This window comes from Motacilla alba, chromosome 2, assembly GCF_015832195.1.
Source record: "Motacilla alba alba isolate MOTALB_02 chromosome 2, Motacilla_alba_V1.0_pri, whole genome shotgun sequence".
Lineage (NCBI taxonomy): Eukaryota > Metazoa > Chordata > Aves > Passeriformes > Motacillidae > Motacilla > Motacilla alba.
In genome coordinates, this window is record NC_052017.1 from 49304673 (window position 1) to 49327607 (window position 22935).

Sequence of the window (22935 nt, forward strand, 5' to 3'; positions counted from 1 at the left end):
CTACACTTTCCATACAGCGAAGGAGAGATTTAATTTACTGGTCTAAAATAAATCTGAAGTAGAAAACTGCAAGAAAATTTATAAAATAATTCAGCATTGTACTGTTCAAGATGAAAAACCCTTTTCAGAACTTTATTCTCCTCCAAAAGTCTTCAAAACAAAAAAATAGCCAAAGACAAATTAATTTTACCACCTCTGTCACCAATACAATTTATACTACTTTTGACAGCCTTGGCTCAGTTTCTAAAGATAGGCAACAGAAAAAAAAAAATCCCATGCTGCCACACCCTAATGAATTTAAGGCCGTGTACAAGATCACTTCCACTGGAGGAAATGGTCCTGACACACAACCCAGCTGGAGAGCTTACTTGCCACCTGGTTTCCAGTAGCTTGGAAGCTCATGCAGGCAGTCAGTCATGAGGACTGGGGAAGTAACCAACGCTACAACCAGTGGTGGTCCCTGGCCCCAGACCCTTTGGTGAGCAGATCTGAACTTCCGTGCCCACACTGGGGAAGTGAAACAGGCTCTTTCAGCAGTATTGCATACATTTTTTGAGCAAGTATGCCAACAAAACACAAGCTTGAGCATGCCATGGTCAACTCTAATCTACACTTTCCCCTCGAAAAGTACCAAAAAGTAATCATATGGGTCTTTTCCTCTGGAAGCAACTGCAAACCAAAATTATATAAGAAAAACTATCAGTGTAATTCAACACACAACAAGAAAGCACTCAGACTCTACAATGATGAGTATAAATCATTCAGTTTTGCATAAGTCTTAAAATTTTTAGAAGAAAATAGTTCTGCTGAGGTAATAACTGGTTCAACTTTCACCAGCACAGCCAGGTCCCCAGAGTTCTTTCATTTTGCTATGAAAAATTAACATAACTGGAAGAAGTCTGCATGAGGAACAGGTATGTAAAATTAAAGGAACTGAAAGGGAAGCAGAATTAACAGAACACAGTAGAAAACTATAGCACAGAGATGCCCACAATAACACAAGCCAAATAATTGTCCAATCACAATTTCTCTCTCATTATTTCCAGTCTCTTTGATAATAAAAATCAGTTTTAGGCATAAATTTGTTATTTCACAGATCTTAAGCAGTAGTTATCTTCAGGCTCAGTAGCTGGCCTGCATGACTAAATTGAGATTAATTTCACTTTTGTCAAAAATCTGTATTTTCCTAGGTTACACCAAAGGCATGCAAGAACATCATATAGAGAATTACTGCAAACACTGACAGGAAAATTGCTATGGAAGGCTACAGAAGCTTTGCATTATTGTAGAAACACTTCTAATACAAACAACACAGCTTATTATATTTACTAAAGAACAGCTTTACATATTTTCTTCAAAATTAATGCCATTCAAATCCTGTTGAAATCCAGAAGATTAGGCTGGATTACCCCAGACATAAGAGAAGAGAAGCTAAGAGAAGTGGACATGCCTACATGATGTTAATGTTTTGTGAGTCAAACGGATGAAGGAATTTTGCATGAGTTTCTGAAATTATAAGGCTGTGAAAAACCAATCACTTTTCAGAACAAGTGCTTTGAACACTGACTTTAGCTTTGTGAGGAGCAGCAGTAAAACAAACACCCCAGAAACCTCCATTCTTTTCAGGGAGATATCAGCAAGAGATTTCATCTATGTTCAGTTCATCATCCAGTAAGTAAGGGTTACCCCCACAAAGCAATTCAGAGAAAGCAAACAAACAAAATCAAAAGCCTGTACACAACCCCACACATTCGCCAAGTGTAATTAAGTTTCAAGTAGATACATTTTGATACATTGATACATTTAAGCCTTTAAATTTGATACAACTGCTCAGCTAAATCACTCCATTTCTGACAAACCATTTTAGTCAGGGAAGGACTGAGGCAAGAGATTGAGAAGCTATTACAGCATCAGCCATGCAGCTGCTATGAAAATCCAGGCATAACTCAGCTCAAACACGTTTCTACAAGTCTGAGATCAGAGACACTTTCAGCAAAAGCCATCTGAAGACTAACAGATAACTTCTTGTTTCTCTCTCTACTGCATAAACTCAAGTGCATCACAGGGAAGCACTGAGTTACAAGGAAAAGACAAAATTTGAAACCCAAATGCAAAAACAAAGTGTACAGTCTTTATGCCAGGGAGTGTATGAACCCCCATAACTGAGGCTGCTTTTAAATTTCTTTCTTTGCATTGACAGAAGTTAGTCCTGAACACAGTATTATGGGTTACTATAAAAAGCAAGTAGAACACCAAGCAATCATCGTGGAAGAGTGCATAAAGAAAGGAAATGATTGCACAAATATAAACATATTCTGCCCTTCTTTCAAACTGAAGATGCAATCATTGTAAATACACACAAATGCATACAATTATATGTACCTTTCCACACAAGAGAAGGTTTATTACGTACCCTTTAAACATGTCAACAAATACATTTACTTCTGCCTTCATGTTTCACACAAGCACTAACTGGAACTTGAGAAGTCCTATGAAATAGGATATTGAATATATGTAGGACTAATACTAGCAGACAGAAGAGGCTGCCTTGATGTATCCAAAGTGACCTTAAACAATTTGAGATTGAAGTGAAAGAATGGCTTAGAGTGATAGAATCTTCAGAGAAAGTGTAACCGTGTCTGAGATGTAAATAAGAAGTGCATGCCCTAACACCTCAGTATATTTTGTGCATAGAAAGAGCATAATGATCTTGTGCAGAAAGAAAAAAAACAAGAACATACCGTGCTGCCTGGTAACAACAGATTCATGTGATTAGAAAATGAAATATTTTCACAGTTTTAATATGCATCTGCTGATCTAAAATCCTACTAAAATACAGGAATTCAACAAGCAAAAAAGATTGCGATAGAAGCAACTACAAAAGATCTTGGCAAAAGATGCTAGGAAAAGGGCTTAATGGTTTTGCTTGGTCAACACATACTACTGGTGCTGAATCTACCCTCAGGGGAAAAAAAAAAGTTAAATATATTTACACTTTCTATTTTATGGACAGACAGATTATCCTGAGTCATCTGGTATTTTTGAAGTGCAAGCATACTACACTTTATTTAATGTTCAACACAGTATTTTCCTGTATCGCTTGCTAATATGTGAGAAAAAAAATACCATTTTATAAAATGATTACAGTAACCTTTTCTGATATACAATTACTTTCATTTGATCCTATAGTTATTCAGTAGCCACCACTGTGTTAAAATAAATGAACAAAACTGAATCATAATAAGCAAGGATTTTTCATAAAATAATGAAATGGGACAGAACAGCATAGCCTTTACCTATCCTTGACAAATTTCAAGCATTTATTTTGAAAATATTTACAAGTGATGGCTAATTATGGAATAATGTAAGAAACACATTTTTAAGATCCAGTTTATTGGTGTAAGACTTGAGCAAATTTTAATTTAAGTCATAATAAATTCAGCCATTTTCTTCAAATTTCCACATAAGACCTATATGATAATGAAGCAAATCAACTACTCAAAGGTATTCTAGAAGCCTGTTGAAATCAATAGTGTTTAAGTATATAACGTTTGAAAGATCTTGAAAGCCACTCTGAACACTGCAATCTGGACACTGCAACTTACATATCTTAGTTAAACAGCCATATCATACCTTCCACAGTATTATAAACTGTTCTTATCAATGACAACATCTTAAGATCTCCCCATGCAGATATAAATCTCATCTGTTATAAATTAATAGCTGGACTCTTTAAACTCATCTTCTTTTTCTCAAATGTTCTTGAAATATTAAATTGGACAAAAATATTAATCTGTTCTGTATGGGCATAAATTAACTAGATTGTTTAAAAGAATCCCTAAAAATGTTTCTCAGGTTATGTTTTGTAAATCAGGGCAGTGAAAGCATTAATTTATGTCAAAATTTTGGCATTTCAAAGAGTGCACACATACAACAGAGAAGCACACCACTCATTTTTCACCAATTTCACCAATGCTATCTGAAATTCTTGATGTGTGCTTCTAAAAAAAGTATTTTAGCAAAGTTACTCAGCTCTTTGTCTAAGTCACTGTGAAAAATTACATTACTTTGATACAGTGCAGCAAAGTTTTCTGACATTTTAGTACTTGGCCTGAGAATCTTCTTAAGATACTTAAGAAAAGTAACAAACCCCTCTCATTCTCTCCACTGAGTTTCAATACAAATGTCCAGCAAACCCAAATTCATCCTCTCATACCGTGAGGCTGGAGGAAAATAAATTGCAGGCTCACCATACAATTAGTTTGAAAAATGGACACCACTTTCTGCCAAAAGAGAAGAAAATAGCACAAGATGTTGGAGTATTTTATCACTGCCAAATGGAGTTAAGAAGAGGTGGCTATAAAGACAAGTGACCTACAGTAATATAAATAAATTGAGTAGGAATAATTCTAGCAAACCAAGTAATAGGTTTTCAACCAACAATTCAAAACAGAAACTCAAAACTTGCTATACCAAATACAGTTCTCTCTCTACAGTCTCTTACAGACTAATTGAAGTTTCCTCCAAACAGACAAAATGCCACCAGGAGATGTTCTGTATACATATACCCCTAACCACTGACTTTTACAAGTGAGTTTTGTGGATCACAGCCTCCAAACTAATAATCACTAAATGGAAAACAGGGTGAACAGGCCCTTCCCTCCCGATATTAGTAGTGCTGTTAGGTCTATTGTTCCTAGAAGTCTTGTTACTTTTATTGGCTATTTCTCTTTTTGGCATAAAGTCAATGTTTGGCATGTAATTCTGAGTTAGCTTGTAATACTGGTTGTCAGATGATGTTAATTACTGTTATAGGAACGACTAAGCTCTTCAGTACTAGAAATTACATAATATCTGGTTAAGGAACAGAAAAACCATCTAGATTTCATTTTCAAGAGTCTCATATGTGGGGAAAAAAAAAAGAAACACTAAAACAAACCACACGAGAAGGAAATACGTGATCATCTGATCTCACAAAAAAGGTACCTTGCAGTTAAAAACACAAATAAATCTAAATTACAAGAAGTATGGATGAGGAACTTGGTAACCACCATTCAGAAACAAAATTTTTTGTTCATCTCTTCAATATTCTCAGATCTAAAAAACTCCTTGAATAATCATACTGTTTCTGCTCCCACTGAAATGAAGGGGAAAAAACCCACCTTAAGCACAGGCTCCAGCCTGTACTCAAGAGACTGAATTTACTGTTTCACAAAGAGACCCTCTGAACAAAGAAAACAAATGCGGGTGTGACAGAGGCCTGAACTGCTTGAATTGCATAACTATTCTAATTCTTTTCCAGAGGGACTTGACCAAGGCACAACAAAATCTTCTACGTCTCCGATCAATTTTGATTGAAAAATCGATAGCACATATAGGACTGAAGATAGGTTTGCTTATATGCACAGTTCTCCTCTTATAAATTAGAGGGATGAAATGAAATCCACTTCAGGAGCAATATCCTGACAAGAAAAAAAAGGGGGTGGATGGGGAAAGAAGGAAAGAGGACAAAAGAGGATGAGGAAAGACTAAACTGTCAATTGTCAAGACATTCTTGTAAGTACAGCTGATCTTCAGACCAATCACAGCTGCAACTGAAACTCATCTGCAGCTGTTCTGCTTTCCAAACTAAGCTGGTTGATAAGCAAAGCTTCCTGAAATAAACATCTACCAGACTACAAGACTTGCTGTACACCAAGACTGGGCAAATATGTCACAGTTACTGCTTTGAAAGGGGTGTAATCTTTTAAGCACAACTTTTGAATACATGTACTTGGTATAGGATGCAAAATGCATTGCTATCTTCATAGGAGATTAAATACTCAGCCTAACCAGTATCAAATATTCTGAGCTAACTATTATATTATAATAAGGTCCAAAAACTTGGACAAAAAATCCAAGCTGACCACCAAAATTATCCCCTAAATTAATGCACTTAAGAAATTAACAAAAACAGTCCTTATTTTTGTACCAACAACTCCTCCAAGGAGAAGCAAGGTGGAAATGAGTAACTAATAGACAGCATATCCCTTTTGCAGCTTCATTCTGAGCATCTTTGAGAACATCAGGAGAGGGAAAAAGCCCATGTTTAACCATTACCATTACAACCGGTACTTAGTCTTCAGCTGCCCTGCTTAACAGACCTCATGAACAAGAATATATTAAAGGCACTCAAAAGAAAAAACTCTCAGAGCTTCTACTGCATGTCAAATTTCTATCAGACATTCAACTTTTACAGAGCTGTTTCACTGAGTCAAAACTAACGTTGAACCTAGTGCTGCAAGAAATCACTAATTTTAAATCTTGGGAAGAGTATTGACCCTAAACAAATGTTATTTCATCTTCCCATTGCTATTAAAGAAGTATCCTAGAAACACTCAGCAATCTGCTCAGGGCTTCTCCCACCATAGCCTGGAGCATGGATTCTGCAGGCCCAGATAGAAAAGATTACATGCTATGCTAAGATTACTTGTCCAGAGAAACTTTTCTACCTCCTTAGAAAGTCCATGGAACTACAGAATTGACTGGTTTATAGCCTTCAAGCTCCTCTTTCTTTTATAAAAGCTCTGTCCTTTCAAAAAAATTAATACAGACTTAAGTTTTATATGCTGCAATACCAAATCAGTGCCAGCGACAGCTATAGACATAGGTTCAGAATAATAATTTCATTGAAAAACCCAACTCTAAATACCAATAGAGAGATAGAGAAAAGCAGCACAACTACTCAATGATACGAAATGTATTCAGTTATCATTTCTATCATATGTACAGCAAAGTGGATAGACCACCATCTTTTTAAGCAGTGCTGACTTTACTGAGCAATACAAGGTTACAAGAGTCAAGGCAGAACAAAAAATGCAAAACAAAGGTCATCGAATCCATTTACATGGCACCTTATAGGTAAAATGAAAAAGAATTTCCTTTCTAAATGAAGTCCTAAAGTCAAACACCGAAGCTATAATACAACAAGAGACACACTTCTCCTACAAAGTAGTTAAAAAAAAAGCCTTATACACTACCTGATAGAAACAAGTTTCCTACAATCTTCCAAACAGTACCTCAGTGCATTTGAACAAGGAGGTTAACCCCCTTCCAGCATCTTATAACAACACCCAGAATATATTTTCCAGAGATGCTAGAAAATAATTCTCCAATACAAGCTAGGAATTAAAGCAAAATCCACTGGAGACATTCTCACTCCAGCTGGAAAATTACACAATCATGTCAAGAGTAAAGTATTACATATAGAATGACAATTGAAAAATTTCCAGGTAACTGGACATGATTATCAGTAAGACCTGAAGCATAATGCCAGAGACTAACAGAAAAAAAACAAACAAAAGGAATTTCTGTTTTCTTTGTGTGCATTGTGGACTCAAATTCAACCTATTAATAAAATCTCCTTAAACATGTGCTCTATGAAAGATAACAGCAATCAAACCTGAAATACAGAGGTAGCCTTAATAATTATAGAAGCCAGTTTTCCAGTCAACAGAATGTTCCAGCTATTTGCCAGTAATACTAAATAGAAAAGGCCAATCTTCAAAACAAAACCATGCATTCTTAAAAGCCATTAAGTGAAATAGTTATGGAGCAATTTTCTGTCTCAAAAAGTAAAAAGCTAGCTCTAATCTACCAGCAGCGAGAGCACTAGCTATCATAGGCAATAGGATACGTGTAGAGTTCCATGTATCTGGATTTCGCCATACTTTGTCTGGTGTAAACCTGTTGAATTCCAGCTCTTAGGTCATCCCATATCTGGTCAAGACCAATCTGTTTAAGTCCATGCGGGTTCTGACTCCTATTCGACGACATTTTGTACTTCCAGTAAAGTCTTCCAGTGCAGCAGCCTGAGCTCTTGTTATTCCTCCATCAGAATCACAAGTCAAGTAACATTCTAAACTCAGTTGCAGCAACTCAGCAAGATATTCTTTATACACAAAAAGTGATGTTTCCCAGGAGGATAACCTGCAATAGGAAAAGAAAACATACACATTATATGACGGTCTAAATTTATCCACACTAAAGATACAAAATTTATTATTTCATTGAAATACTGTCATTTACACAGATGAGAAATCCATCTTAAGATGTGAAATATCAAAACCAAGGAACATAATTTAGCAAGTCACCACAAAATGAGACCGTTAGTACCCAGAGTTATCCAAAGGCTGTAGACACTTAGATCAGTGCAGCTGACAACAAAACTCTAATGCTAACAACAAAACATAACAGCAAAAAGCTTTCCAAGCAGCAGACACTATCTACCAGCAAGTGTAAATAGTTCCTTCCCATTGAACAGTAAAACTCCAGTACTTCTGAGCAACTCTGGGTTCTGTGGTAGCTCATTGTTTAACAAACATCCTCATGGGTATCGAAGATTGACCAGAAGATACTACAAATAACTTTTTCTTCAGTTATCAATAATTCTTCCAAACTTGTACTACTACAGGCAACCTGAAAGGTTAAGGCATTTGGGTAGCGGAGAATTTTTCTATCTGGCAAGCATATGCTTACATTAATTTCTTTGCTATGCAGAAGAACACCACTTCCTTCAATGTCATTTTACCAGCAAGAGAACATACAGTCAATAATGGTGGGAAGAAAGAACTACTAATAGGAGTACACAGAATAAATATCTAATGACTTGTGAATGAAACAATCAGAAAGTAAGAAAATGCACTACTCCCATGAGTTTTAAATGCAAAAAGTTTGGGACATTGTGAAAAGATGGCTACCAGTTCATCAGCCTCATGACATTATAGTGAAGGAACACATTCACCTGGAAAGGTCTACTGAAAACATCAAGCAGAGAAGATCCATTTTTACACAAGTCCATAAAAGTACATTTGCAATTTTAACATGTCTTATCCTCTAAAACAACAACATTAAGAACATATCAGAAAATGACAAGCTAAAAAATTAGCCCACAAATAACACAGTTGTACTAAGGACCACCTTAATCTTACTGGAGTCTTTCCATTCATACAGGGAGCCTACCAGAAAGATAAAGATTTTTTACTAGTAACTGTAGTTACAGGAGAAGGGTCAATGGTTTTAAATTAAAAGAGGGTAGATTCAAGGTGGACATAAGGAGGAATTTCTTTACTGTGAGGGTGGTGGGAAGACACTGGAACAGGTTGCCCAGGAAAGTTGTGGATGCCTGACACTGGCAGTGTTTAAGGCCATGTTGAAAGGAGCTTTGAGCAACCTGATCTAATGGATGGTGTCTCTGCCCAAGACAAGGAGACCCGACTAGATGATTCCTTCCAGCCCAAACCACTCTGTCATTCTGCACTCTAGAGCTCACTGACTGGAATACTCAAACTACAGTGAAACACTATGGCTTTCCATTTTCCTACAGACAATATAGCTTTATGACAAATCTGTCATCCAAGGCTCATATGAACCTCTCTGTAATTTCAAAAATAGTATAGACTGAGATCAAATAAACCCTATTATTTGTTCTTGGTCTCTGAGCGCAGAAAATAAAATATATTCTTTCAGGACCTACAGTTAAGTCATAGGTGCTTTGTCACAGCCACTTCTAGGCTATTCCACGTGCCACTCCAGGCTTTGCAGAGTTTTGAAAATGAAGTATTTCTGTTATACCCACCCTGACTTCCACCCAGTTATCTGAAGCTCTCTTCTGCCTTTTCTCCTGAACCCTAAAAAGACCAGCTGAGATAGAGACATTTTTTCATTTTTATCAGTCAATGACTGTCTTACTACAGTAACACAGCAATTACCACTCCTCACAGTCCTTTGCTTTCCCATTACCCATACACATTTAAATCTCCAACTCTAAGTAAAAACACCAGGAAGTATTTTCATTATATGAGTCTCAGCAACAAGTACTGTCTCATTTTAATCTGACATACAACTGATTATGTAACTAGTTTTCTCTTTTACAGGGGAAACAGTTACTCAGAGGATTAGGCAGAAAAGCAAGAATTCAATCAATATACATCTTAGAAAACACACACCTAAAATTCAACCCTGCCATTTTTGTTTCTCTAATCACAGCAAGCTAGTTATTAAACATACATGACAATCATGCATCATAATGCTGAAGTGCAATCTAAATCATACCTTGCTTGTATTTAACTTCTTTAATTTCTGGAAACTGAACCTGTTGCAGTACTACTGACAATGGACTTTCAGGACTGAGCAACAAAAGCCAGGAAGAACAAAGGTCCATGAGTGGCCATTCACCTCCATTGCGGGAAATACTCTGTGCACATTACACACCCACAGTCTTGGACTGTGATCCTAAGTCAGCATCGCAACAAAAGCAAGAAAATTAATTCCGTGTCTACAATCCAGGAGAGCAGAAGCACTTTGATTTCTTAGACCTGGTATTAAAGGAGACATGGTTCTGAATCTGCAACCCCACAAAAACTGCCATGTGTGTAAGAATTAACTGACTGTCACTTGCTTATTAATCTGCCAATAGCAAGCAGCCTGAGTGCATTTGTGTAAAACACGTTTTGGTGTACCTAACACAAAATACTTAATTGCTGTATAAGAGCTTCTAACAAAAGACCAACCCCTTGCTAGCTAGCAGAAAGCATAACAAGCAGATGTTGAGTTTTCCCCCTCTATGATGATGGAAATATTTAACTCTCCTCTCTAATTAAACATCTCCTAGTTTTTATGTACCCTGGTGCATCTATGAATACTACCTATTCCCAGAATCTTTTCAACTCAAGGTGTTCCTCATTCACCCTCCCTTTCCCCTAAAGTAAACCTCTGTATTTAAGTCAGGATGTAGCTATTAAAAATGCTATGAAAAATAACTTAATTTTGGGGGTTTTTCCACATGCAGTCCACTATATAAAAATATTATTTATAAGTCATAATTCCACTGCAATTAACACTACCTCACTATCCTTTGGTTGGCATTCAATTTGAATTTTGCAATTAAACACATGAATACAGAATGACAGTACCATTTTGCTAACTTCCTAGACTCAAACAATTTACTTCTTCCAGTTATTTACTACTTAACATTAATCAGAAAATAGAGCAATAGATGAATGATTCTATAAGCTACTATCAATTTCTTCCAGATTTAGTCATGTGCAGAAAAACAGAAAGGTAATTATTAATATATTACTTTAACAAGAATAAAATTCCAATATGTAAGAATACTTTAATACAAAAGCATATTTATAAAAAGAACTATTCATACTTAGTGGTTAAACTAAACTATGGTATTAACTTTATAGAAAGAGCAGGGGTAACACAAGGCTTTGTTACTTGGAACAGTTGTTATTATACACAAATATATGATATTCTATTTCATGTGAAAAGTGCTATTATTCTGATTCACACACACAAAAAAACCTTTCCTAGGCAAATAATTCTCGAAGGTCAAATCGAGTGCATAGTAGTTACTCTGCATCTCTTCACCCAACATCCCAACTGCTAATAAGAGGGAGAAAGAGTTCCTAAGCCAGATTTCTCAGTGCCCAGACTGTGTGCAACGGCCTGAATTAAAATCTCACCATTAAGTCATGACCTTTAAATCACTGAGATCTCAGCCTTGCATAGGGCTCTTGGCAGGACTATGCACAAGCTGGTCTTGAACTGACCATCACTGTGCTTTCTCACCCAAACAGACTTACAGCTGACCTGCTTCAAGGATAATATCAGCTGCCTGAGTTGCAACATCCACCCTGCAGCTTTGGACCAGGGAACCCAAGCTTCATTACAGCTTCAGAAGCAGCCATATTTGCATGAGAAATATCACCCCTGCAGATTCCAGACAATATATGCACAATTTGATGCAGCAGGATGATAGTGTTCAATGCCAGCCTATCTTTCAACCCTGCACTCAAGTACTGCAATTAAAACAGTCCAAACAAAAGGAGATAACACTACTGCCAAAATTTCAGAACAGCCTTGAAGGACTTAAAAGAAATGTTACTGCCTCTTTTTTATTACTTGGGGACACACATCATGATAGATAAACACCATATGCAAAGAAACACATTGCATTAGAAAACACTGGGCTTGTTTGTATTGATAATCTAATAATAAAGAGTCTTTTTTAGATATTCCACTTCTTTGGAAAATGATGTGCATGTGGGAAGAGTCCTTGAGGAAAATGTGAAAGTTAACCCAGCTTTTATCTAAAAAACATAATAGACCCAGCAGATTTTCAGCATCTCAAGCCATCTGCTGGAGCAAATACCCAATTTTTACATCCTAACACAATACAACTTTCAGCTTTACAGCTCCAAGGCCTGTGCATCACCTGTTGTTCTCCCACAACCCCTTATTTCTAAATTACATACTTGAAGATAGTTTACTTCAGTAATTACAGATAGAATTTGAACTTGTCAGCTTCTTGCACAGTAAGAACTCACAGGTTCAGAGCAAGGTTTCCCAGCTGATGCAACAGCCCAGATAGCACTGTTTTAAAGACGCAATAAAGAGGCACAACCTCTAGACTTATTTTATCTCTTGTCTAACTTCATATATGAGGAAAATTTCTTGTGATGTCTAACAGCATGAGTTAAGTGACCGGAGTTAATCATACTACACCCAAACCCATTTGTGAAGAGAAGCAAGTTTCACTAATAAGCTATGGTGGAACAAATGTCACTAAAAATAAGTTCAAAAACCTTCAGCATTATGAAGTTTCCAAAGTATCTTGACTTCAGCTGACATGTTAGCATTATGAGCTCTACACTGTAACATTGCTTAGCTGAGCCATGGTCCTGCATGCAACATTATACAGCACTCACATTTCTGTCCAGAATTATTTTAGGCCACTAAATACAAAGGCTATGAGCTAGGTAGATAGTTTATGCACTTCACATGACACAATTCTTAAAGCGAGATGAGGAACAATCATAATGTCCATAGCACTTCACATGCTACAAATGTGTAATTAATCAACATCTGGAGAATCCGCCTAGAGCAGAAATTTTCACTGTGCCCCAGCAAAATGACACAACTATTGTAAAAAATGGTTCTTCTAGAAATCAATACCAGAAGAGAAATACTAAAATTTTTTCTCCCTTTTCAATAAAGACATTTAAGACACAAATGACAAAAATTACAATGTTCAGTTCCTCTGTATTATTACAAAACACTGAGCTACATGTAGTGTGAAAAGCTTTAGCTCATCTTATTTTCAAGGGAGTTAAATTCAGTTCATTATGAGAAAAGGCAGAGATGTATGCATGCACTCCTCCCTTGCAAAAGTTATCTTTAGGTGGTAAAAAATTCCATGCAGCATTTAAAAAAAAATGAAGCAGCAAGTGTGTGTAATTTGGCAGTAATTTAACACCAAGTTGTGTAAATTTGATGTAAATTTTGGGTGGTTAATACTGTACCTCCCTAACAATGACTTCATTTTGGGCTCCAATGTTCTCTCCACGCCCCCTCCTCTGTGTTTTACAGCTCTGATCAATGATATCTAAAGCACTGTAATTAATACACTCCTACATTACTTCATGTGCCAATGATACAATTGCCAGCTGAACAAATAAAACAAAGCCTGGACATGTTCTTCACAGCTAGAAAGAGTCTAAAATTCAATTTAACGTTCAAATTTAAAAACGATATATGTAAGTAACTTGGAATTGAGTTTTCACACTTTTCTTATTTACTTAAATTATCCATTATTGTATTCACTAAAAGTTGTTTTAACTCATGTAGTCTATCTGTATGCCTGAATACAAGGATTTTTCTAAAATATCAATAACTATTCATCAGAACAAAACCAAGAAACTTGGAGTGTGCCACTTTTTCTCTTTGCCTATTCTTTTACCAGCTCTTATCCTTTTACTACCTCTTTAGCATTCTTTATTTCTTCCTTACAGCTTTATCTTTGTCTTCCTTGAACAAACAATTCCAGCAGCTTTTGACAGACATCTCCCTACAATAATGCCACAGCTAATACAAAAAAACCCAAACAACCCACATCCACACCATACTCCAACATATACATGCTGCTTCGTCAACAAAGGCCATATCTAGACGCAACAAGGCTTGCTGTCATATTCTACACAAGCAAACTCTCCCTTTTGCAACTCCAGCCAAAGTAAACTCTGGTCAATATCTAGAAGCCCACAAAGAATAATTTTATGGTTGTTTTACTGCATCAACAGCAGTTTGGAAAACAGTGCAATGGACTACATCCTTAAGTACTACATAGGTAAAATATTTTAAGTTCTACTTGGCCATCTTCAGAGAGAGTTCACTTTGGTGTTGATGAAATAATCCTTACGCAGAAAGTTTGTAGATTGCTCCTAAACTGAATGTGTTTCCTAACCTAAGGTCTCGCATATTCCTGTATCAAAAACAGGACACAGACCCTACAGTATTTTTTAACTGAACCTGCAGTTAATGTGCTTCATAGCTTCTTCAAACACTCAGCTTTTACACCTTGGAAAAAGGAATGCTGCAGATTAGGAAAAGAACAAAAATAATCAAGTCAATATATGGGTGTACTGAAGACAAGAGAGAAAGTTTTATAGAAGTGTAGTAGGTTTGTGCGGCAGGTTTTGGTGGTGGTGGTGGGGCTACAGGGGTCACTTCTGTAAGAAACTGGCTAGAGCTCCCCCAAAGTCCAAGAGAGCCAATGCCAGCCAACTCCAGGATGGATCTGCCACTGGCCAAGTCCGTGCCAATCAGAGATGGCAGTAATATCTCTGTGGGTACATATTAAGAAGGAAAATAAATTATTGCACAGATGTAATTGCACCCAGATAAGAGAGGAATGAGAATATGTGAGAGAAACCCTGCAGACACCAAGTTGAGTGGAAGATGAGGCACTGGAGCGGAGATTCCCCGGTAGCCTGTGGAGACCATGGTGAAACAGCCATGCCTCTGCAGCCCATGGAGGACCATGGGGATGCAGAGACCCACTCGCAGACCATGGAAGTCCACAGGGGTGCAAATTTCCATCTGCAGCCCATGGAGGAGCCCTGTGTCAGAGCAGGTGGATGCCTGAAAGGAGGCTGTGAGCCCATGGGAATCCCGTGCTGGAGCAGGCTCCTGGCAGGGCCCTGCAGACCCATGGAGAGACGAGCTCAAACCCTGCTGGAGCAGGTTTCCTAGCAGGACTTATGACCCCATGGGGAACCCATGCTGGAGCAGGCTGTGCCTGAAGGACTGCACCCTGTGGAAAGAGACCCACATCAAAGCAGTCCATGACGAGCTGCAGCCCATGGGAAGGACTGATGCAAGATAAGTTTATGGAGAACTGTCCCCCATGGGAAGATCCCATGTCAGAGCAGGGGAAGGACTCTTCTCCCTGAGCAGTGGTAGAAACAGCCTGTGGTGAACTCACCACACCTCAGCCCCTGTCTCCCTGTGCTGCGGGTGGGGAGAAGGTAGAGTCCGAGAAGGAGGGAGAGGTGGGGGGAAGGTGTTTTAAAAATTTGTTTTACATTTTATTAACTTGCTCTGATTTTGATTAATAATAAATTCAATTAAATTGCCCAAGACCAGTCTGTTTTGCCCATGTCAACCCATGAGAGTAACCAATGAGAGATCTATCCCTGTCCTTATCCCAAGCCACGAGCCTTTCATTGTATTTTTCCTCCTTTGTCAACTTGAGGGGAGTGATGGAGGGGCTTTGGTGGATCCCTGGCATGCAAGCAGGGTCAAACCACCACAATAAGATAAAGAGCCTTGAGTGTTCCCACTTTCTCTCTAGCTTAAATCATATATACGATACAACCTGCATAAACCCAAACAAAAGACAAAACAAACAAGAAAGCAAAAGACTAAACAAAGCCCAATGAAATCTAAAAAAATCCAAATAATGAAGGACAACGCACATGAAGATGCACTTGAATCAGTGAGGAAGATGCAGAAAAGGAAAAAGAGGGAGGACAAGCCATGAAAATTGCTAGATACCCAACATTCCAAGCAGAAGAGTAATATACCTTGTTTCCTTAGAAAGGGAAAAAAACCCCAAAAAACCACACAAAAAAACCCCAACCAAACACCACCCCAAGAAACCACAAAAACAAAACAACAGCAGCTGGGAGTTAAACCCAATGCAATTCAGAGAGGAAAAACACAGAAGGACTGGAAACTCTGAAATACCTTGGGCCAGTTTAGAGACCTTAATGATCCTGCAAGGACAACTCTTACTCATAATTCATAACTGTTTTCCCAAAAGACCCTACCAGACATCAAAACTTCAACTAAATCCAACTTAATAAGCTAAAACATAATCCTACTTATCTCCACCAAGAAAACAGTGTTGTCTTACATTTTGCTTCAAACACAGCATGTCCTCCACCAGAACATCCAGGGCAAGTCTCTGAACCCTCACACAAATCCCCCAACATTATAACAGCACTCAATGCACCACAACATACATTTTCACACTGCCCTGTTAAAGACACAAATAGGAATTTTCACCTGCAATATTATTTCCACAGAGTTTTCCTACGCTCTTGGAAGGCAGCAGTTCTTACCAATAACTTTAAAAAAACATTAACATGTTGCTAACAAGCAAAAACCAATTCTGGCTGGAATCTCTTCCCAACAGCTTGCTAATCTTCCCTGTAGTTATTTGTGCAAGAGCTCAATTGATCAAGGCAATCCAGTTTGCCACTTCAATTTATAAATAAAGATGACGGTCACACCGATTAATCTTGCAAATAGTCTGATATTTTCAGACATCTGAATGTACTACAAGAGCACAGCTTAAATACCGAAGAGTTTCCTCCAATAATCACCTTCATACTAATGTTTCATTCTGAAGTGACACATAATGGATAAATCAAGGACTGTTGCAGTTACTTACATTCACTTCCTGCATGTTACAAAATCACAACTGTGAAAGCCACTCCCTCCTTATTTTCTTATTTTCCTTTTAAATAGTGTTTACATTAAGTGCATGGATATACGTGCTAGTGATCTTGATTAATACTGTGGTGTAATACTGCAAACACTGCTGGCAATGAACAGCACACCTCTCATATATTTCATTGCACATGCCTAAATACAGTCAGCCCAAAAAAGAACGAGAACTTTCTCATTAATATCTAGAAAGGGATTTGTATGTAATTCTTCTGGTTCAACTAACAAGTCTGAATTCTAGCAGCCTTAACGTACAGCAAAGAATTTATACCTCACAAAAAGTTAGTTCTGCTTAAATTCAGTATAATTTTCAGCAAATTATTAATAAGTTTTGATCTCTAATGACTGCAACAGGCACCCGTCATATGGAAGTGAAACAATTTAACTTAATTTTGTAAAAGTTAAAATTGCCACACATCCCTAACACCCACATTTAAATCCTCCTTCGTTTTGATTAAGCTTGCACCATTAAGTTTTAAAGCTAAGCCTGCATTAGAATCTAACAAAATCAATTTAACTACTTAAGGATATAAACTTTGATTTTATACAACTCCTATTAGTGACAGCATCCTAGCTTAGGCACACTTTCAGAAATAACAAAACTTCTTCAAAGTTATCTCTGACAAAAAGAGAGTAAGAGAACAGTCTGTTTTCTTAAAAAAAAGCAAACATTCTAAAAAAGCATTTTCAATTGTACAGTGAAAGGTTTATCCTTTGGCTACCCAGAAGCAAGCAGAGCATTTGCCCATGAAATTGTTACCATGAAAAGGAAGATGAAAATACTAACAGCTAACAAATGATGAACTATTTCCTAAAATTCTCTTTCTTCCCCCTAATTCAGTCCTCCAAACTTTAGATAAAACTTCGAAGTGACAGTCTCCACCACCTGTGAGACTAGAGGAGCTTGCAAATTTACATATGAAATTAAGTTTAAATTACAGAGCAAAACAGGGTGAACTAAGGTCACTCCACCAGCCTTAGTTCTAAACTCTAATCCACATTAAGATATTGTCCAACCTGAAATACAGAGGAACAAAAAGCCAGGTTACATCAAATGCATATTAAAAATACAAGAAGTTTCTGACTTTGGTTACGGCTGAAATTGCCTTACTAATAACCCAAATTTTTGTAGCTAGCTCCCTACTTCAAATTTAAAAACTTCACTTTTTTTCTACTTTGTATATGAATGAATCAAATATATCTGGGTCCCAGCAGCAAAGCCACCAGTCTCCAATAAAATGGAAGAAGCATGTGCATGTCTTCAAAAGATAAGTAGATTATCAGAGCAGAGTGAGGAGCTCCCTGTACTCCAGAAACTTTCCATCACCATGATCCTCACCATCCTACATGTAAATCCATTTCTTCTGCTCAGTAACACCAAGCTTTAGACATATGGCAACATAAACTAGAGCAAATATAATGAAATCCAAAGACAAGGGAAATCTTATACAAACTTTAGGCACTTCTAATTTAAAGAAACACAGAAGTCAATGATATTGAACTGATATTCAAATCTAGCGCATAACTACAAAGATGTCAGAGAAAAGGTATTTTATAAATCCTTTATTCTTAGTCCTGCTGTCAAGCAATGCCTTGTATTCACTAGACCAAACTACAGCAGGGAACCTTTTCATTCCAAAACCAGAACATTCCAAATGGGAAGAAAAGAAGATAATTTTTTTTCCCTGAGATTTTGGAAGAACATCACATTGAAGTTCACTGTTTATTCAAGAACCATGAAACGGTTTAGGTTAAAGGACACTTTTAAACACCACCTAGTAACCAACCCTCTGCCACAGACAGACATCTTGCACTAGATCAGGATGCTCAAAGCCCTATCCAACCTGACCTTGAACACTACCAGAAATGGGGCATCCACAACTTCTCTAGTTAACCTGTTCCAATGCCTCACCACCCACTAAAGTAAAAAATTCCTTCCTTATAACCAATTTAAATCTACCCTCTTTCCATTTAAAATTTATGTCCTTTGTCCTGCCACTACAAGCCTTTGTAAAAAGTCTCTCTCCATCTTTCTCATAATCCCCCTTTATGTTCTGAATGAAAACCTCAATAAGGTCACCCTGGAACCTTGTCTTCTCCAGGCTGAACAACCTCAACTCTCTCAGCTATGGGAGAGGTATTCCACCACTCTGATCACTTCTGTGGCCCTCCCTGGATCTGCTCCAATAGGTGCATGTCTTTCTTGCACTGGATGCCAGAGCTGGATGCAAGGTAAGAGTCAGAGAACAGAACAGAGAGTGAGAATCACGTGCTTCTTTTTACAAGTTCAGGATACTACTAGCAAAGAAAGTAGTGAAATTTTGGAGAGAAAGAGACACCAACTCTGGCAAAAGTTTACATATGATTCTACACCCATTCCCTGAAGCAAAATGAAATTACTATTTTCCTATTTTCACAGTAGCCTTCATTCATCTTTCTAAGGTTCACAGATAAAGAAGGAGTTGAAAAACACTACATTAAATAAAGTGGAATGTAATCAATGTTTGGTTTAGTTAAAAAAATATGTATTTGATTTTGACTTGTATCATTTATAAGAAGAGGTAAGGCAGCAACAGGAAGAGGTTCTCTCTTGTGACATCAGAGGTTCTGTGGGTAAAGAGAAAACTGACAGAGAACTACCCACTGGGACACAGATCATTTCCTAAAGCAGTGCTCTTTCCAGAAGCTGGGATAACGCAAGGAGTGTTTAAATCTGTTGTTACATTAAAGGCTACAAGTTACAGCACTATAGCAGGGCACATCAGCTCAGAGCAATTTTATTACCAACTCATTTAGTCATGTCTGTAACAGGTCTGGACTGCAGCGCTGTAGAAACATGAACAGCCAATCTGTTCTTGTTCTAGTAGTTCTTCTACTGAAAAAACAACAATTCTTACAATAAAACAGTAAGTTACTCATGTAGACAAGCTCAACATGTCTCTGCAATTTTCTAATAATTATATTTTCTTACTGAAAATCTCCTTTATCAAGCAAGGGAAACTCAGTGGTCTCCATAACAAACAAAAAAAATTAGCTGTTTAAGTTTGCATGCTGAATAGATTATAACTTGTAACCCGACCTCTAAATGTTGGTTCCAACAACCACTTCTTACATGGAGATAAGATTGAAAAATACAGTTAACTAAAATTTTCCTATTAGTGTACTCTTACCTAAAAAACACACTAGCACCTAATTATTGTATTTAAAATGAGATCATGCATTCCCAAAGCACATGCAGAACTTCCAAGGCCAAGTTTTCCATACTCTTCTTTCCTCCAGGTCTGTGCAGCAGGAAGACTACACCAAGGTGCAGGCTGCTATGACTGCCTGTGCACATACTCCTGATACCCCATCCAAGTGGGACATCTGCCCTGTTCTCCTCCTGATGCACAGAAAAAGACCCTGTTGGACATCACAGGAAGTACAACAGCAGAGTTGGAAACACACTGACTTCTTACCAGGAAATTCCTCACTTCATGCTCATAATACAAATTTTTGATGTTGAGAGTGGTGTAAGTGCAAGTGGAGCATCTTTAAAACTGTTTAATTCACTAAAATTTTGTGGAGTTTTTGATTAATTAAAAAAAACCAAAAGACAACAAACTTCAGTGGCAAGAGAGAAGATCTGAGGTATTTCCAACACATGCAACCACTGGCACCTGGGATATGACTCATCATTAAGTTAGACCCTACTAAAATAATTGTAACACAAAACTAGGCACTATCTAAGAACCACAACAGACAAAAAGCAATACTCCAAGATGTTAACACACAAGTTGGAGAATAACACTTCTTAAGCTGAGTATCTGAGAACTTTCTCTAAGGACTCAGTATTGTTTTCATAATAATACATCTAAAATCCAAGAGCTTGCACCAAGACTACAAATAAGCTAAATCAAAAAAGAGGCACCCCCAAAGCAGTATCCAAATAAGGGTGTGCATCCCTTTATCTTAAATGAATTTAGGTTATTTAATAAAGCAATAAAGCAATGTGATTTTCTCAGGCTGATGGGTCATGCAACAGGCCCAAGTTTTAAGGCCAGTTCAGACTAGTGCATAAAGGAGCAAGGTGGAAGAAGAATCATTTTACTAAACCACCACCACTATTTTGTCAGCCAAAGAGCAAAACGCATATGCCCAATTTAGGTGCCCAAACTAAGACTGTTTTCTACATGATCCCTGGATAAGCAATGGAAAGTTTCCTCCAGAGACATTGTTAATGCAAGGCACTGAACTGGGATTCTAGAGTTAGGTGTACAAATTATTCCCGAGATCAAATGCGCTCACCATGCCTCCATGGGGCAAGTGTGTCCAGTGTTTAAACTGCACCTCTAACAAGTAGTCCTGAGGTGACTGTGAAATGTAACCAATCTTAAGAACCAAGGCAACTAAGACAGACACAAAGTAAGAAGTTGGACAACGAATACAGAAAACAAGAAGCTACCGGAAAACAAGATGGAAAAGACTTCTTTCTGGTCAACTCACCATCAGAAACACAAAGTGCTGATGCCACACAGACACATAATCATCAAAACACAACATTACAGCAGTTCATTGTGAGTAAAAACTATGTGCCATGGTACCTGTACAGTATCTTGCTACTTCCCCAAACAGGAGGCATCCCAAATACACCCCATTTCAACTAAGTACCAATTCACAATATGGTATTATAAACATTATTTGGCCTAATTCAAGCTATGTAGCCACCAGGTATTTCTGGCCCCCATGGACTATTCCTCACAGTCCTACCAAAAGGATTTCCAATAATTTTTTTTCCCTGGGTAACATCAGGGCATGTGTCTGTATTAGGGCTGAGATACGTGATTATATATGAACACATATACCAAGGGAAAAGTTGCTGAAGAAGTCAGTAAAAAATCAAAACAAAATAAGGTATAACAAGTAATTAATCTCTGCCCTTTCAGTGTTTATGCCAGCTGAAACCAGAACACAAGTATTCAGATAACCTAGGGTAAAATTCCTTTCTCCTCAAAGGCATAGCTAGGGATTTAAATACAAAGTGGGGGAGACAGCATATAAATCTACAGGGGAAAGGAGTATGTGCAAAGAAAAGAGTATTAGGTGAGATCACAAGGAAGGTTTTAACGACAGGAAAGTAAGATCAGAAGGGCAAAAAAACATGAAGAAGGAAATGGTTATTGGGCAGAAGAAAACTGGAAGGGGAAAAGTAACAGAGGGGTAATGACAGTGCTGGAATATAACTGCAAGAGGAAACAAGAAGGATGGGGAAAGTATCCCAATCAGGACACACTTAGCTTGCATTGGCAAAGTTACTGGGAAAGAAATGAGCTGGTTATTTGAAACAAAAAAATGCAAGACTAGTCATCTGGATGGAGACAATAAGTACACAAACAGACAAACAAAAGGTTACAGGGACACCTTCTCTGCTAAGGCCACAACAGTAGGTGGCAACAAGGGGAAGCCTGGCACACACTCCTTGAGAGCAAGGGAAACCTAGAGAAGTTGACCAAGATGAACTGTGGCAAAAATTCGCCAGCCACAATGGTACTGACAGCACTGAGGGAATTTCTCTAGGCACAACCAAAAAGCTCCTAGACAGACCGGAGTATCACTAGGGCTGTGGAGATTGCTAGGATGAACAGGGTGAAAGGAAGCAGCACAGGAAAGGACAGGGAGGACAGAGAGCAGGTGAACTCCCCAGAACAGTGCCCGGTGACAAAAGCTCACAGAGAAAAAAAAGGGCAGAGGCGTGGGAGGAGCAGGGCCTGGGATGGCTGGGGTGGGCAGTCCGGGGCCGAGGGGGGCACAGCGAGGGCTGCGGGAGGACGGGGCCGAGGTCTGAGAGCCGCCGGGGCGGGACGGAAAGGCTGGGGCAGCCACCGAGGCGCCCTGGCCATGCGGGGGCCGCGGTCACGGGTGAAGGACGGGGACGAAGGGAGGGAACGGGCAGCCCCCCGACGGCCGGGCAGATCCTGCGGGGCCGGGGCAGCCAGAGGGGCGCTCCCGCACCCCGACGGGGGCCATGCGTTCTGAGTGCGCAGCTCGCGGCCTCCCCGCTCCGGCCCGGCCCGCGGCTCCGGGACCGGATCCACGAGCGGGCCGGGCAGCCACCGC

The 22935-nt window shown here is 38.4% G+C and overlaps 1 protein-coding gene across 2 annotated transcripts in view; it reads right to left on the minus strand.

The window, feature by feature from the left end:
- CUL1 (cullin 1) overlaps positions 1-22935 on the minus strand; it is a 52622-nt gene that overhangs the window by 29348 nt on the left and 339 nt on the right. For both annotated transcript variants that reach the window (XM_038164471.1, XM_038164460.1), the window contains exon 2: positions 7676-7968. In XM_038164471.1, the coding sequence (XP_038020399.1) occupies positions 7676-7815 (140 nt within the window). In that variant the 5' untranslated portion in view covers positions 7816-7968. The remainder of the gene's footprint in view (positions 1-7675; positions 7969-22935) is intronic.